The sequence below is a fragment of the Melopsittacus undulatus genome, chromosome 6 (genome assembly GCF_012275295.1).
Source record: "Melopsittacus undulatus isolate bMelUnd1 chromosome 6, bMelUnd1.mat.Z, whole genome shotgun sequence".
NCBI lineage: Eukaryota > Metazoa > Chordata > Aves > Psittaciformes > Psittaculidae > Melopsittacus > Melopsittacus undulatus.
This window is the reverse complement of record NC_047532.1, coordinates 62,690,653-62,706,870: the sequence shown is the minus strand read 5'-3', so window position 1 is coordinate 62,706,870 and position 16,218 is coordinate 62,690,653. Positions and strand designations below refer to the sequence as shown.

Below are 16,218 nucleotides of genomic sequence, written 5' to 3'. Positions count from 1 at the left end.
TCCAACCCAGCCTTGAACACTGCCAGGGATGGAGCATTCACAACCTCCCCGGGCAACGCATTCCAGCTCCTCACCACCCTAACAGTAAAGAATTTCTTCCTTAGATCCAATCTAAACCTCTGCTGTTTAAGTTTCAACCTGTTACCCCTTGTCCTATCACTACAGTCCCTAATGAATAGTCCCTCACCAGCATCCCTGTAGGCCCCCTTCAAATACTGGAAGGCTGCTATGAGGTCTCCACGCAGCCTTCTCTTCTCCAGGCTGAACAGCCCCAACTTTCTCAGCCTGTCTTCATATGGGAGGTGCTCCAGTCCCCTGATCATCCTCGTGGCCTTCCTCTGGACTTGTTCCAACAGTTCCATGTCCTTTTTATGTTGAGGACACCAGAACTGCACACAATACTCCAAGTGGGGTCGCACAAGAGCAGAGGGGCAGGATCACCTCTTTTGACCTGCTGGTCATGCTTCTTTTGATGCAGCCCAGGATACGGTTGGCTTTCTGGGCTGCAAGCGCACACTGAAGCTGGCTCATGTTCATTTTCTCATCAACCAACACCGCCAAGTCCTTCTCTTCAGGGCTGCCCTGAATTTCCTTTTTGCCCAACCTGTAGCTGTGCCTGGGATTGCTCCGACCCAGGTGTAGGACCTTACACTTGGCATGGTTAAACTTCATGAGGTTGGCATCAAGCCACCTCACAAGCGTGTCAAGGTCCGTCTGGATGGCATTCCTTCCCTCTAGTGTATCAGCAACATTTAAAATGTGACCAGTTACTATTAACTTCACAGTGATGAATTACTTACCTTTTATCATTAGAAGGATCTGCTTTTCATACTGGCTTTAGCATTACTGTGAAAGACTGTTGCACTGAGAAAACATGTCTTTTCTCAACTATCTTGGGTCCTAAGTCTTCAAGAGTAGCTTTCATTTGCTTCCTGCAAACCTGACAGTTGACTTTTTAAATGATCATTGAGTTTTGGGATGCACAGAATTTCAGAATACCTTAGGATTCTGAATATATTGCTAAGCAGGTTACGCAAAAGTTTGCCTATGTAAGACACTAATTCATATATGGGAAAAATTAAACAGAAGAAAAGAGGAAGAAAAGCCATTTCTAATAGGAGCACAAAAGACACTTGATATTTCACAATTTATGAGGATGTATAGATAAATTGCAAATATATCTTACCTAAAGAGTGTTTGAACATTTACAATAGTCTTAGCATCTGCCATGTAGTCTTCCTCAGCACTCATTGTACTTTCTTTGTCCACCACCACCATATTAGCTGCAAATGTGACCCCACATCTTAGTAAGTCATCTAGGCTTTTGTGGAGAGAAAGAGGGAGAAAGAAACAAGCTACTTAAATATGGAACACATAAAAGACTAGGGATGGCTGTAATTTGAAGGTCACAGGTGTGAGTTTCTGTTTCCCTTAATCTCCATGTGCATATCATAATTCCCAATATAATCAATGTTGAGAATATCATCTCAATTCATAGAAAAGCATATGAATGATCATTCTCCTTTAAGTCATACATAATGCACTTCAGTAGGTTGTTATAGTCACTCTCCTTTTGCCAAAATGATACATTTATTTCAACTTCTTAAAATAAGGCTTTAATGATTACTTGGGAAAACAGTATGTCCCTGCATGCTGCAACAACTTGCTTCATTGCGGTTACTTTTGGCAATTAACAGACCCAAATAAATGCTATGGGTTGCTCTTTCCCACAATAACTTAATTTTCCGTTAATACCTCATATTCTATTAATTAGCATTTTCAAAATTCTAATAGATGTTCTATCAGCATATCTCACATATTCCTCTTTAAGGTTAATGTAAGAGTTGGGAGTGTTCTCATGATGCTTTTAGAGCAGAGGTACATCAGTAAGCCTTGCCTGCTGTTGGATGGTGTTTCCCATAAAGCCTGACAATAGGAAACACAAACAACTGAGTTAGAATTCTCATCATGCTTTGTAGCTTTGTTTCCAAAATTTATTGTTGTTTTAACAATAATATTTTCCATAGAAACAAAATAATGTTAGAAAAGATTAGAAAGGACTTTTCTGTGATGAAGGTGACTGCTAGGAGCCTAGCCATTTTTAAGCAAGTGAAAATGAGAAAGGGTGAACATCATGGTTTCCAAGGGGGAATTGGAAAGCTAAGTTTTTGCAGTGTTCTGTTTGCATCCATGATGAAAAGCTGTTCTGCCATTACAGTTCCTTCACATTTGGCAATCTGTAGTATCAGCTGATCCCTGAAAATAACAGCGCATTCTGAAATACCCAGATTATTTGCATTTCAATGTTTCACAAGCTCAAAAGCTTTTCTTATTTTAGCAGGTGCATTTAGCTAATTTGTGGAAAATTTAGAAAGCGCTGCTTTAGAAGTATTGTTATTCAAGTTTTAAAGTACCTTTAAGTATAGGCTTCTTAATAGCGAATAGACTCGTATACAACTCTGAAATCTGTTGAATATGAGTTGGAGAAACATTGACTCTTCAGAATCCACAAAAACTGGATTACGTTAATTTAGGGTAGGAAATAAGGTGAGGTTTTTTTTTTTTTTTTCCACCTGCGGATTGACTATTATGGTCTTGTAGCCCTGAATTAATATTAGGTATGTAGTGAAGCAAACCATTTTCTTCTTTAAATGGACTTGGCAATACAGGAGTTTACTCAAATGTTCATGAGTGCTTGCTCTTCTCTTTTTTCTGTCTGATTTTTATGTTAAATCTATGTTGCTAAAACTAGATATGCAAGTATATATTAGCAAAGGTGAAGACAGAAATGTAAGGGTAGTTGATATTTAAGTAGCAGAAGGTGACTATTAGCCATAGTGAAGACTGTCTACATTTTGTAGCTATCTTTACAAAACCCTAGTCAGTAAACCTAGACAAATTGTATCTAAGTATAGAATGACACTAGAATCTGGCAATTGGCAGAAACTTATTAATGTACCTAAAAAGTCTTAATCTTATGTTTTTAAAAACATTGTCCTGGATTCAGCTGTAATAGTTTTTTTTTTTTTTTTGGTGTAGTAGCTGGTGTTTTGGCTTTAGTCTGAGAACAATGCTGACAACATACCGATGTTTTAGTTGTTGCTCAGTACTGCTTATCCTGATCAAGGACTTTTCAGTCTCTCATGCTCTGCCAGTGAGGAAGGGCACAAGAAGCCAGGAGGAAAAAGAAATAGGACACCTGACCCAAACTAGGCAAAGGAGTATTCCATACCACAGCATGTCATACTCAGTATATAAACTGGGGAGAGTTGCCTGGAAGGGCCACATCACGGCTCAGGTCAGGCTGAGTATTGGGTGGTGAGCAACTGTATTGTGCATAAGTTGCCTATTGTTTTTTTCTATCTCCTTTTATTTTTATATTCTCTCCCCTTGTTATTTCTTTTATTATTATTAGTAGTAGCATATTGTATTTTAAACTGTTCTTATCTTAGCCTGAAGGTTTTGCATTCTTTTGACTCTCCTCCCCATCCTACCTGTGGGAAAAGGAGAGAGATGAGTGAACAGCCGTTTGGTACTTAGCTACCAGCTGGGTTTAAACCATGACAGTATAAACCTGCATTCCCTGCCACACTTTTTACTAATGATTTGCAAGTCAGAAATTTGAAATCCCAAATTATAGCAGGCAGACACAAACCATGCATGCAAAAAGATCGTCTTCAAATACAGCAGACATTTAAACATGCAATGACAATACACATAGCAAACCACTGAGTACTACAACATTGAGTTTTCTAACAGTTATTTCACCTACTTGTCAATAGAGCCCACCATGTAGTAAACCATTGGAAACCAACAGATTGCATCCAGAAAATGCATATCTGGCCTAAGCAGCAGATGGGATTACAAAATGAAAGATAGTATCACAACAGCAGCATCTATTCTAAAATATTTCAATAAACTGGTAGCTTTTAAAAAAATAATAAAAACCCCAAAACAAACCCAAAACTTTGGCATTATAACATCACTTTAAATAGGAAATAGAAGCTTATATTAATAAATTCACCTTTTAAATCAGAGATTGTATGGCACAGCACAATTCTAAAAATAAGAATGAATGACTGTTTTCAAAGACACCCTATCAAGTTATACTCCAATGTATGATTTAGGAGTATTTAAAACAAGCAGTGAGAATTTTCAATTAAAATGTGAAGCAGAAACCCAGTCATCATTTGTGTTTTGTGCCAACCACTCCATTCAAGCCAATGAGACAATCTTAGATGAAACCTTATTTTTAAAATGGACTGTGAAAACCAAGATACTGTATTTTATTGCATTGGTTTTTGAATCATACATTTTATGGTTTTCTTCTTAAATACCAAGAAACATCAGAAATTTTAAAACGTGATGTGTAGATATCAGAGTAAACATACTGTAGTAAATTGCCCTGACATATTGAGAAACTAGGGATATAACAACAAGGCAAGTATATGTTAATTGAAGGTGGCTGAATTCCTAAGGCCAATTAAGTAAATTACAAAATTCTAATTATCTTGAATGGGGGCCTGATCTTCTTCATGTATGCATGAAAAGCATGCTGGCTTTTCAGATAGCTTCTATAGTCCCATTAATTAATTTCAGAGGAATTGCTGCAAATGCTGTGTAGAGAGATAAAATGCTAAAGATATTAGCTTAATCAGCAACCATAGCTTTTACTTTATGCTAATAAGAAGTGGGTTGAGCCATAACACATCACAACAGCACTGAAGGATGTAAACTTGGGCACCATGCTGGAAAACAGAATAAGCACCAGAGGGCACTGTATACTCACATCTTTAATCTTAAGAAAGTTGTGAATTGGAATTCTTTTAGCCTAATTTAGGCTTTTACCAATCTGTGTAATTCACTTCATGCTATAAGATGTACATAAAAAAGCTTCTGTTCTGCAAAGAGGCGTATAAAGCTTCATTAAATAGCTGTTTCAGGCCAAAGTGGGACACTTCACAGCAGGCTTTTGTATAACACTTAAACTAGAACATACATGTGCACAGGGAAATGTCAGCTTGGAATCAGAACATGTAAGTCATTTTATCTGCTGTCCTTTCTTTGAGTCATAGCTTGATCTAATTTCCTGTATATGGCTAACCTCTATTTTCATGTCTTCCAAATAATGATTTTGAAGAATATGAGCAGTACCAAAGTGTTGCAAAAAAAATCTCCTTCTTTGTCAGATCAGAGATGAATCAGTCTTGCCTTGCCAGGTAAGAATTTGTCTGAAATTTTAAACAGCTAATACAAGAGAGGCTAAAAATTCTAGTGATCTCCAGATACAGTAGTAATGACAATATTGCAGGTTTCTTCCATGACTATATAATCATAGACTGAGTGGGTGTCCTACTGGATTAAGGAACTGTTTATCTTGCAGTCTAAAATCACTAAAAAGATACCTAAGAGGTCCAGGCCCCTAGCTGCTTTCTGTTAAGCAGGTTAGTGTTGTCATGTATTTGAGAAACTGTTACACACCTTGCTTTTTACAGTTGTTTGGTTTACAGTGTTTAGCAGTAGTATTCACATTATTTGGAATATCTTTAAGAAATACTTAGCTGTAACATGGGCCATAGAATAAGGACATGAAATTCACTAAGGCCATGTGCAGTCAGTAGAAAGTAAATTTTGTATATGACAGTAAACACAGGGTATATTTGTTACGAATTTTTCTCAAAGATAAATATGCCTTAATGTTTTTTATTTTAAGTTGGTCATGTTAAAAGTGATTGTTTATTGAAGTAATGGTAAAATGAGTTTAAATTGTACCACAAAAAAATCAAATTAGAATCTACTTACGGGTTATCCAACAGTAATACAATGGGATTTAGTTCCTTCTTTGGTCGGTAATAAGCTCTGAGTGGAACAATAAAGTTATATAAACCATTTCCAGCAGTTTCTGCTGCAACTATAATCAATTTATTTTTGAATCCATAGGCTTTGGCATCCTCATAGTAGTTATGCTGGCATCCCTAAAATCAAAATATGAAACAAGTTCAATGGATATTAATCACAGAATCATAGAATGGTTTGGGTTTGAAAGGACCTTAAGATCATCTATTTCCAACCCCCCCTGCGATGGGCAGGGACTCCTAACACCAGACTATGTTGTCCAAAGCTCTGTCCAAACTGGCCTTGAATACTGCCAGGGATGGAGCATTTACTACTTATTTGGGCAACCTGTTCCCATGCCTCATCACCTTCACAGTAAAGAACTTCCTCCTTATATCTAACCTGAACTTCCCCTGTTTAAGTTTAAACCCACTGCCCCTTGTCCTATCACTACAGTCTATGATGAAGAGTCCCTCTCCAACATCCTTGTAGGCCTCCTTCAGATACTGGAAGGCAGATATGGGGTCTCTTCTCCTTCTCTTCTCCAGGCTGAAGAGAATACAGAGATTTAGCTGTGACATTAAAAGGTTTTACCATTAGAAATAAAAAATATCATCAGATGACCCGATATGGAACTGAACTGGAACATGAGCCGGCAGTGTGCGCTTACAGCCCAGAAAGCCAACCGTATCCTGGGCTGCATCAAAAGACATGTGACCAGCAGGTCAAAGGAGGTGATCCTGCCTCTCTACTCTGCTCTTGTGCGACCCCACTTGGAGTATTGTGTGCAGTTCTGGTGTCCTCAACATAAAAAGGACATGGAACTGTTGGAACAAGTCCAGAAGAGGTCCACGAGGATGATGAGGGGACTGGAGCACCTCCCATATGAAGACAGGCTGAGAAAGTTGGGGCTGTTCAGCCTGGAGAAGAGAAGGCTGCATGGGGACCTCATAGCAGCCTTCCAGTATGTGCAGGGGGCCTACAGGGATGCTGGAGAGCGACTATTCATTAGGGACTGTAGTGATAGGACAAGGGGTAACAGGTTGAAACTTAAACAGCAGAGGTTTAGATTGGATCTAAGGAAGAAATTCTTTACTGTTAGGGTGGTGAGGCACTGGAATGGGTTGCCCGGGGAGGTTGTGAATGCTCCATCCCTGGCAGTGTTCAAGGCCAGGTTGGATGAAGCCTTGTGTGGTATGGTTTGGTGTGAGGTGTCCCTGCCCATGGCAGGGGGGTTGGAACTAGATGATGTTAAGGTCCTTTCCAACCCTAGCTATTCTATGATTCTATGATTAGACATAAATGCTTAGCAATGAAAAGGATGATAAGACAGTATAGCTTAGTAAATACTGAACAAACCTCATCTCTAAGCAGAAAGCAGAATTTAACTCTTCAGATGCAAGATAAAAATGAGAAGGCAGTTTTATCCAGTAAGGGAAACTCCTTTTACCTTATCTAGTCTTAGACAACAGAAGGGTACTTTTTCATGCAGAAGATGACAAAATGTGGGAGAGCTTCCAATATACGGAGAGTAAGGAGGATAGCCTTTGGCATACCTAGGAGAAGAGAACAAACATTTTTCAGTATAGCAAATCACTAAAACACAATTTACTATACACCTATTTTATGGGATGTTTATATGTATGCCAAAATTTTGCAGTTATTTGTAGACTGTAGAGTCAAGTACATGAACTATATTGAATAAGGATTGAAGGAATGTGTTCTGTAGCTCCAACCAATTCAATAATGTTGAGTAAAAGCTATCATGATTTTTATGGACTAAAGGAATTTTGCTTGGGTTTTTCATTTGTTTAATAGGTATTTTTGGAAATGTGTTGACATATAGTAGGCTGTCTTAGTGTTTTGAGAGCATGTAATGCATTCAGATCTGGGGTCTCCATCATAAGAAGGACATGGATGGGCTGGAGTGAGTCCAGAGGAGGGCGACGAAGACAATCAAGGGGCTGGAGCACCTCTCCATAAGGACATGCTGCGACAGCTGGGCTTGCTCACTCTGGAGAAGGGAAAGCTCCAGGGAGATCTTAGAGCAGCTTCCAGTGCCTAAAGAGGGCCTACAAAAAATCTGGAGAGTTATTTTACAAAGGCATGTAGGGATAAGACAAGGGGTAGTTCCTTTAAATTGAAAGAGAGTAAGAGTAGATATATATACTATATCAATACATAAACATATATAGATATGAGATATATATCCAAAATATGATATATATGATATCTTGCTTCTTTACAGTAAGGGTAGTAAGACACAGTAACAGGTTGCCTAGAGAAGTTGTGGCTGCCCCCATCCCTGGGAGTGTTCAAGGCCAGGCTGGATGGCTTTGAGCACACATGGTCTAGTGGAAGCTGTCCCTGCCCATGGCAGGGAGGCTGGAATGAGATGATCCTGAAGGTCCCTTCTGACCCAAACAATTCAATGATTCGAAGTACCAGAAACTTCAAAGGAAGTTAGAAAAGCAAAGCAAAAAATTGAAATAATTCTGGTACTTTTTCTTTCTCCATTTTTCTTTCAAACACTTTTCAAGATTGAGCAAAGTCATTACCTTCTTGTTTAATACCATACCTTTAACATGGTTGGAATTAATTTTAAATGGCAAATCCTCTTGCTGATAAGATGAAATTTGTAATTGGCCTTAGTGTTTAACAAGAGGCCTTTTAAACCCCAGTATTTCAGTTGGCAGATTTAAGATTTCTTGTTCTATCATGTTTCACTGGAGTTTTATGATTTTTCCTGGGGATTCTTGTGCTTGCCACTGATGGGAAACTGTGCCAGGTGAGCCACTAGTTTAATTGTGCTTTGCAGTTTTAACGTCCCTGTCAGTAATCCCAATAAACATAATTGCTTATCTGCATGACAATTACAGGATTGACTTTTCCATTTTTATCTGAGTAATGCATCACTACTTTCAGTAACACATTAAAAACCACTTTAAATTAGATGCAATAATTTGCTTCATACTGGGTTTTTTTGTCATTCCTACATTTTGAACTCAGATACCTAGCCTGAGGATTCAACAAGCCTGTTGAATGATCACTGCAATCTCAGGACGAAAGCACTTATCTGTTTACAAGCTAGTAGAATCCTGCCTCTATAACTACAGAATGTAAGAAAAATGGTCATAAAAATTATTAAAAATTGCAATACACAACTAGATCTTTATAACTGAATGTGGAATATCTCCAAATGGAGGAGGTAATCTGTTTCCGGGGTTTTCTGAATTTCAAAATAGGCATAACAGACAGTAGCATTTCATAGAAGGGAATAATTCCATAATTGGCCTTTATGGGTCTTGCTTGCTACAAGTGTGTGGATGGATCTGCACATCAAAAAATCGAGGCCATTTACATAGTGTTGGCTTTTCAAATTACATTGTTTAATTTATATTCAATATACATACTCTAAGCCTGCACAGACTTCTTCATCTGATGGGGTAGTTTCATCTTCTGACTGGTCACTTAGCAAGTCACATGTCTGAAGTGAGGATGAGTCTGCAACCTCCAAAACAGGTGCTATACTGGGCCGTCTGCCCTCTCTACCTCCCTCAGAAGGAAGAGCTAGTGTTGGTCCACTGGATGTTCTGCATCCTGTGTCTTGTAAATCAATAGCCACTGACCCTGTAGTAGCATAGAAAGCATTTTCTCAATGTGGTTTTTCTATCATTGGTATATATTTTATTGTTAACTACCTTTTCAAAATCATATTGTATATAACTACTCCATATATATATGCATCAACAACCTGTATGAATTTATTGAGAAAAGCATTTTTTTAATTAAAGCAGCTTATGAAAACTTATTACAAGCAACCAGTTGTGAATGACTAACAAATTACCCATGTGATTATTATTACTTTTTCATGCAAGTCTTAAGCAGTTTAATTCCAGTTTAATTGATTTTCATTAATTTAAGTATAAGGGCAAGTGTTTAGTATTTTTTCTTTCTGCACACTATTTTAATTAGTTAAAATTTTAGGAACACACTGGTAAAAGCTTTAAAATGCACTATTAACTGAATATGTTGTGGGTTTGTTTTTTGTTTTTACTTACCCATGCTGGCTATTATACTGTGTACAGGTAATCTAGAAGTTCCATGATAATACAATTTTGATTCATGTTTTTTTCTCTGTTTTTCTTGCTTCTTAAAAGCAGAATTCTCTTCTTTGGTGATATTTATGTAGAAGCATGTATCTGTAGAACTCATGATATATTGAGGACCTGGATTCAGCAAAATGTTTTTGTTATCTTCCTTTCTAACACCAATCAGACAGACTCCAAACCTTAATTAGAAAAGGAAAGGCATGGTTCATTTTGCATAGGTAATATATACCAGAATTTCCACTGTCAAAAATAAACCCCCAGTATACTTTTGCAGAATATCAACATTTGCACATTTTTGGATGACAAATGCTTGAAAAATATTGTCTCCCAAACAGACCACTTCTGATCAATCAGTATTTATGAACTCATGAATCCCTATGCATTTGAATCCAGAATTTTTATTGATCCAAATAATATTCTTCTAATGCTGTGCCAGCTGATTTTTTTTTTTTCCTATCAGATGAATAATCCCTTCTGGGAAAATATTAGTAGAAGAATTGATATATAATATTGAAAATTATTAATCACGTTAAATTCTTCTATTATTCATATGTAATGGAAACAATATTTGGAATTCCTTTTTGCAATTCACTCCTAGAAAAGTATTTGGTTAGTGACAGAAAATAAGGTACTAAAGAAAAAAATCTTTCACTCGAGTATGAGAATAAAATCAGTGTTCAGGATTTGCTTGATGTTCATTTTGTTAAATATATGAAAATATACACAACTTGTGTTCAGTTTGTATGTTCACCTCACTGAGCAGCACTGAATAAGTGATGCATGATCTGGAACCTAAAGCAGGTATGTTAGCACGTAATAGAAAAAATATGGTTTTACTTTGAACAATTATCAGAATGTAGCACATGCCACCTGTAAAATGAGCATTTCACATAAGATGAACATGCTAGAAGGAAGCTAGATTTCTAGCTGACTCCCAAATATATTAAATATGCTGACAGCCACACGCCCTTTTCTAGATTATTTTGGACATCAAAAGGGACTAGTGTTCTCATATAACCTTTCTAAGGTGCAAATTTTCCTGGTTGCCAGGCTTATCCTGTTGTCACAATTTAAACCCAGAAACACAGCTCATGCACTGACTCCCCCCCTTGTTCCCCCAACTCCCAGAGAGTTGGGGAGGAGAATCCAAAGAATGTAGCTCCCACAGGTTGAGATAAGAACAGTTTAATAACTACGGTATAACACAAATCACTACTGCTACTACCAATAATAATAATGATAAAGAAAATAACAAGTAAAGAGAATATAACACCTCACCACCCGCTGACCAATAACTCACCCCACCCTGCCCGAAGGAGCACTGACCGATACCTCCACGAACCCCCCCAAGCACTAGCCCTTCCGGGTAACTGTCAGTTACATCCTGAGCATGACGTGCTGTGGTATGGAATACCTCTTTGGCTAGCCTGGGTCAGGTGTCCTGTCTCTCCTTCTTCCCGTCCTCCCCTCCTCCCTGGCAGAGCATGAGGCTCAGAAAGTCCTTGGCCAGAGTAAACATTTGAGCAGTAACTCAAAACATACTTGCTATCAGCAACCGTTCCCAGCCCGAAAGTCAAAACACAGCACTGCACCAGCTACCAAGAAGGAGAAAAAATGACTGCTACTGCTGAACCCAAGACACCTGTATATCCTTTATATTCTTTTTCTCTCAGACTGAGCTGGCCTATACCAAACCAGCATGAGCTTTTACCTGACCATCTATAACTTCTAGAAAAGTATTAACAAAATATATTAGCGGCCAGATACTTCAACCTAGAAACAGAGTAATGTGTAATACTGCATCTTTGATTATGGAGCTATAATGCTGGCAAAACAAATAATTATTTGTTTAGACTTTAAATTGTTGATAGGAAAATAAACATACTTTTTATGAGCATGGAAAGAAGCATATGTGAAGCTTTTCCCCTCATACTCAGCAAAAAAAGTACTTTCTTCCAGGTTAATATGATGCACTTCATTACCAGAGCATCTGCCATACATTTTCTGCCATTGTTCTGATGATTGCTGACTCTCCCTGAAATATGTACAGACAAAGAGGACAATTTAAAACTTCATGTAAAATTATTATAAATCAGAAGAGTAATTTATGGCAATAGAAACTACGAATATTTATTAGAAGGATCTTATAGGCTAGTCTGAAAAGTATTTAAAATCAAAGCTTAGTAATGATGCATGTACAGAGGTTATTTTAAGGAATTAGATATTTTCTAATAGGCATATAAGATTATGCACATTAATATCACAAAAAATATGGCTACATTCCTTAAAATTCATACCATTGCTTCAGATGTTTTATGGCAGATTGTGTAGTTCTTGCCAGAAGTAGGTAAAGAATAATTAAAAATAGCTTAGTAGGAAAGACCCATTTGATTTTAGTCACTTTATCTGCAAGAAATATTTTTTTCTAAATTTGCTTATTGATAATCTTCAGTATTTACTCAATGAACATTTTTAGTTACTCTGCCTTGTATACTATGGCAAGTATATACCTTCTTTTTTCAAGTGCAAGAAAATAAATTATAATTTTAACCATATTAAGCATACCATCCTTTATTGTATGATATTAAGCATATCATACTTTACTGTATGGACCGTTAGTGTAAATGTTCCAAACCTCAGCTAACACCAAGAGTTGCAGAGTTGAGGCTTCTCTGAATTCTTAACTTTCATGTGCAAACAAGGTTCTGGCTGAATGATTTTTAATGGATATAATGGATGCATATATATATGTGTATATATGCAGAATGTACATAAAAATCATACATATGGTGTGTTTTGCCACCTGGAGCTAGGGTCTCAAGATATTGGAACATGCTTCTTTGTGCTTATTTATACATTTTTAATATCATAGCACAGTTCCCGTTTTTCTTCAATTTACCTTTCTTCTCCACCCTCAGTGTAGAAATATTTTGTTTCAAGATTGAAGTAAGAAAATCATTTTTATTGCAACAGTATTAACAAACAGTGCTTTAGATGCAGAATAAGAGAGCTAGAAATGTAATTACAGGACAAAAAAATTCCATATTTCACTTTTCCCTCTAGGATAAAATGTTCACCTGTTTAAAGTCTGCTTGGTTCCAGTTAGTTGTCTAAAAGCGTCCCATGGAGCTGTTCTGTAAAGACCACATCAAGTTTCAAGTCAGAAAGGCTATTTTCTTCCAATATTTTGTATCACAATATAAACCCTAAGGAAGTTCTATTACTTGATTAGATAACTAGATAACACTTAAAGATCAATAATAAGATTATAGTTAAGATTCAAGGTAGAATTTTTGTGGTTTACAGACAAAAAGCTAAGAAGACAATGGGATTATTTACATCTAGTTTCTTTAATCTGAAAAACAGCTTTAAAGACCAAAGTCAGCTCATATAAACAGCAGCAAACTTCCCCACTTTTAATGGCAAGTTGATCTGGCCAAAGTTCCTTAGAAAATGAGCATTTTTCTCCAGTTTCTTCAAACAGTAATACTAGAAGTGCTTTTTAATGTATGTGCATATGTGTCTTTTCACTTACTGTTTGTTGTATTATCATTCTAATTAGGATAATAGGGAATAATATTTTTCCCTGTGTTTTGCGGCTATGTGCTCCCTTCAACTTCCAGTGATTTCCCAGGATACTTATCTTCCTGAATATCAGAAATGAGCTGGCACTGTTAACAATGTCAACACTATTTCTTAATAAATACTCCCTGTGGAGTAGGTGGCACATCATTTGTAAAAGTACAACAAACAGTTGGGACAATGATTTATCAATGAACTGTCAATAAACATTTTAATTCTATTAAAATGAATGTCATAAAGTCTATTATATAAAGAAGTCAAATACTGACAGGAATTTAAAATTCAATACCTACATAAATTTAATATAGGTGCTGGTAATAACCAGAATAAAGGATAATTAAACAGGTAAATATGTAAAGGAAAGCAGTTCACTGTTAACATTGGAAGTCTACTTAACAAATTTCACCATTATTTAGACATATTTTAGCAGTTTGTTTGGATATAAATGCAAATATAGTTAAAATTTTTATTTGCAGCTTAGCTAATCCATTTTCACTTTTTTACTTAGCCAAACTCAAATGTTCATCTGACATATTTATATGCATAAAGGTAATTTAACCTAGTTTAACAAATAGCAGTTATTTACCTATTGTTCAACATTAGAATTTATCTAGAAAATAATAAAAAACCCTACTCTGATTTATAAATTAAAGTCCAAAGCAGTTTGATGTCTGCTGTACAGTGACAACCTGCAGATGCTCAAAACAGACGTCTATTGTAAAATCAGATTTCTCCCTGAAAACAATGAAGTGCCGAACCATTTTTTTTACCAACACAGTTCAAACACTCCACAGTCAGTTCAAAACTCAGGAGATTCTTATGAAGAATATCAGTTTTAAAGGGTTTTTTTTTTCTCTAAAAATCAATGTATACTCAAGCAGGAAGTTTGAAAGTAAATTTCTTGATTTGAAAATAATTTTTAAGTATAATACTTCTGATTATCAAATTTATACTTCTATTTAGGTATGAATTTATTTGTTATCAAGTGTTTAAATCAATTATGGTATCACACCTAAAAATACGAATAAAAGTAAAATAAATATAAGAAAATTGGGACATTGAAGTGATGATTCAGGAAAGAAATTATTTTCACATATTTAAATATTTTGTATGATTTTTCAGTTGTGTGATTTTTTTTATTTTGTTTTTTTTTGTCCTTTGCATTTAGAATATTACATTCAAGAACCAAATACTTATTAAAAATCAATAGTTGAATGTCTAAGTGTTACAAAACATCTAAACTTAATTTTTCACAGACATAAAACTTCTAGATTAAAGATGGACTGCCTAACAGTTCTTAAGCAAAAAGTAAGCTCAAGTACATTAGTTAGTGTTTTCAGTAGCACAGTAGGGTGTTTTTAATAGGATCAGAGCAGTCTAGGAAAAAAACAGCTTTGTCCTAATTTCCTAATTTTGAATGCTTGACTTGGTGGCATTTATCATACAATGAACAGATTTACGCATTTGTACAAAACTTAAGTGAAAAATTAAAATCACAGTTGAGTTGGGGTTTTGAGAGCATCTTCCAGCATTTCCAAGGTATTTTAAAAAGATATACAGAATAAAAGGGGAAGAAAAATCCTACAAGTTTTGACATTATGTACCTTTACATACTCTTAAAAGTATGTACATTTTTAGCTGTTAAGTATACTACCCTTCTTTAATGTATATATAATATGAAAGAACTAAAACAGGCTCTGTATTCTGTCAGACAATGAAAGCTAGAGAGATGAAGGATGTATTTCATCATGATTCTTTTACAAGTTTTTGGTTTGGGTTTTTTGGTTGGTTGGTATCTTAATAGTAGTATATACTTACTGTCCCCTAGACGTATGAACCAGAAGTGTGATTAATGTAGAGGTAGCTGGGCATATACAATTTAGAGCTAGCATAGCATATTTGAATTCTTCTTCACACACAACATGATCTGTAGAAGAAAAAAGAAAACACATAAACTGTTTTACAAATATACTTCCTTTCCTTGTCTAGGAAAATGGTGAAAATGGGGACAATCAAAATATGTCTCCATATCTTCATCTTCCACTTGAACCTGGAGAGCAGCTCTGCGTGATTTGCTCCGTCTATGCTATCACTGAAACTGCATGAGCATAGTTGATTTTGCAACCAGTTTATGCTTTCTGTACTGCAGCTACACATAGAGAGGATGCAATGTCTCTGTGAGTCCCACTATTTTTCTGCACTAGATGTGAAAGCCATGCAGCATAGTCCAGATTTTATCTTTTTCAACTTCTGCAGTCTTGCATATCTGATACAGAGACATCAGGCATTGTACAGAGATATAATTTTGTGTTCACGCAATAGTATACTGCAGTGCAGGACTTCTGACCAATCAGGCTGTACTGACTTGCAGACTGGTATTTGTCAGTGGCTCTGGGATTTTGCATTGCACTTCAGTATGTGATGTAGATTCAACTAATATCCTGCCAGGAACTGCTGACAGCTGCTCTCTCCTTGCAATGTAGGCAAGTAGGGTGTTTTTTTTTCCATTTACAACTTTCCATTTTTTTCACCCCAGTGCTTTTCTGGCTTTTGTAATCACAAAATTGTGCTTTGTTCTTGAGAGTCCTTACAAGAAAGTATGTCTGCAACATTAGTACTTGCTGTGATGGAATAGTACTACAGAGATACTATTCTTTTCTGTCTTTTAATGGAACTTAGTGGGGGGAAG

General features: G+C 36.3%; 1 protein-coding gene across 4 annotated transcripts in view; it reads right to left on the bottom strand.

Annotated features, from left to right (window-relative positions):
- The window catches only part of KCNT2 (potassium sodium-activated channel subfamily T member 2), a 131,248-nt gene that overhangs the window by 15,558 nt on the left and 99,472 nt on the right, over nt 1–16,218 (bottom strand). For 2 of the 4 annotated variants that reach the window (XM_034063972.1, XM_005140966.2), the window contains exons 14-21: nt 15,348–15,456; nt 11,833–11,982; nt 9,897–10,126; nt 9,249–9,465; nt 7,286–7,391; nt 5,803–5,975; nt 3,773–3,844; nt 1,187–1,321 (exon numbers count right to left, since the gene is read on the bottom strand). In XM_034063972.1, coding sequence (XP_033919863.1) covers nt 1,187–1,321; nt 3,773–3,844; nt 5,803–5,975; nt 7,286–7,391; nt 9,249–9,465; nt 9,897–10,126; nt 11,833–11,982; nt 15,348–15,456 — 1,192 coding nt within the window. The remainder of the gene's footprint in view (nt 1–1,186; nt 1,322–3,772; nt 3,845–5,802; nt 5,976–7,285; nt 7,392–9,248; nt 9,466–9,896; nt 10,127–11,832; nt 11,983–15,347; nt 15,457–16,218) is intronic. The other 2 variants (XM_013130602.2, XM_013130603.1) reach the window with 2 other exon arrangements.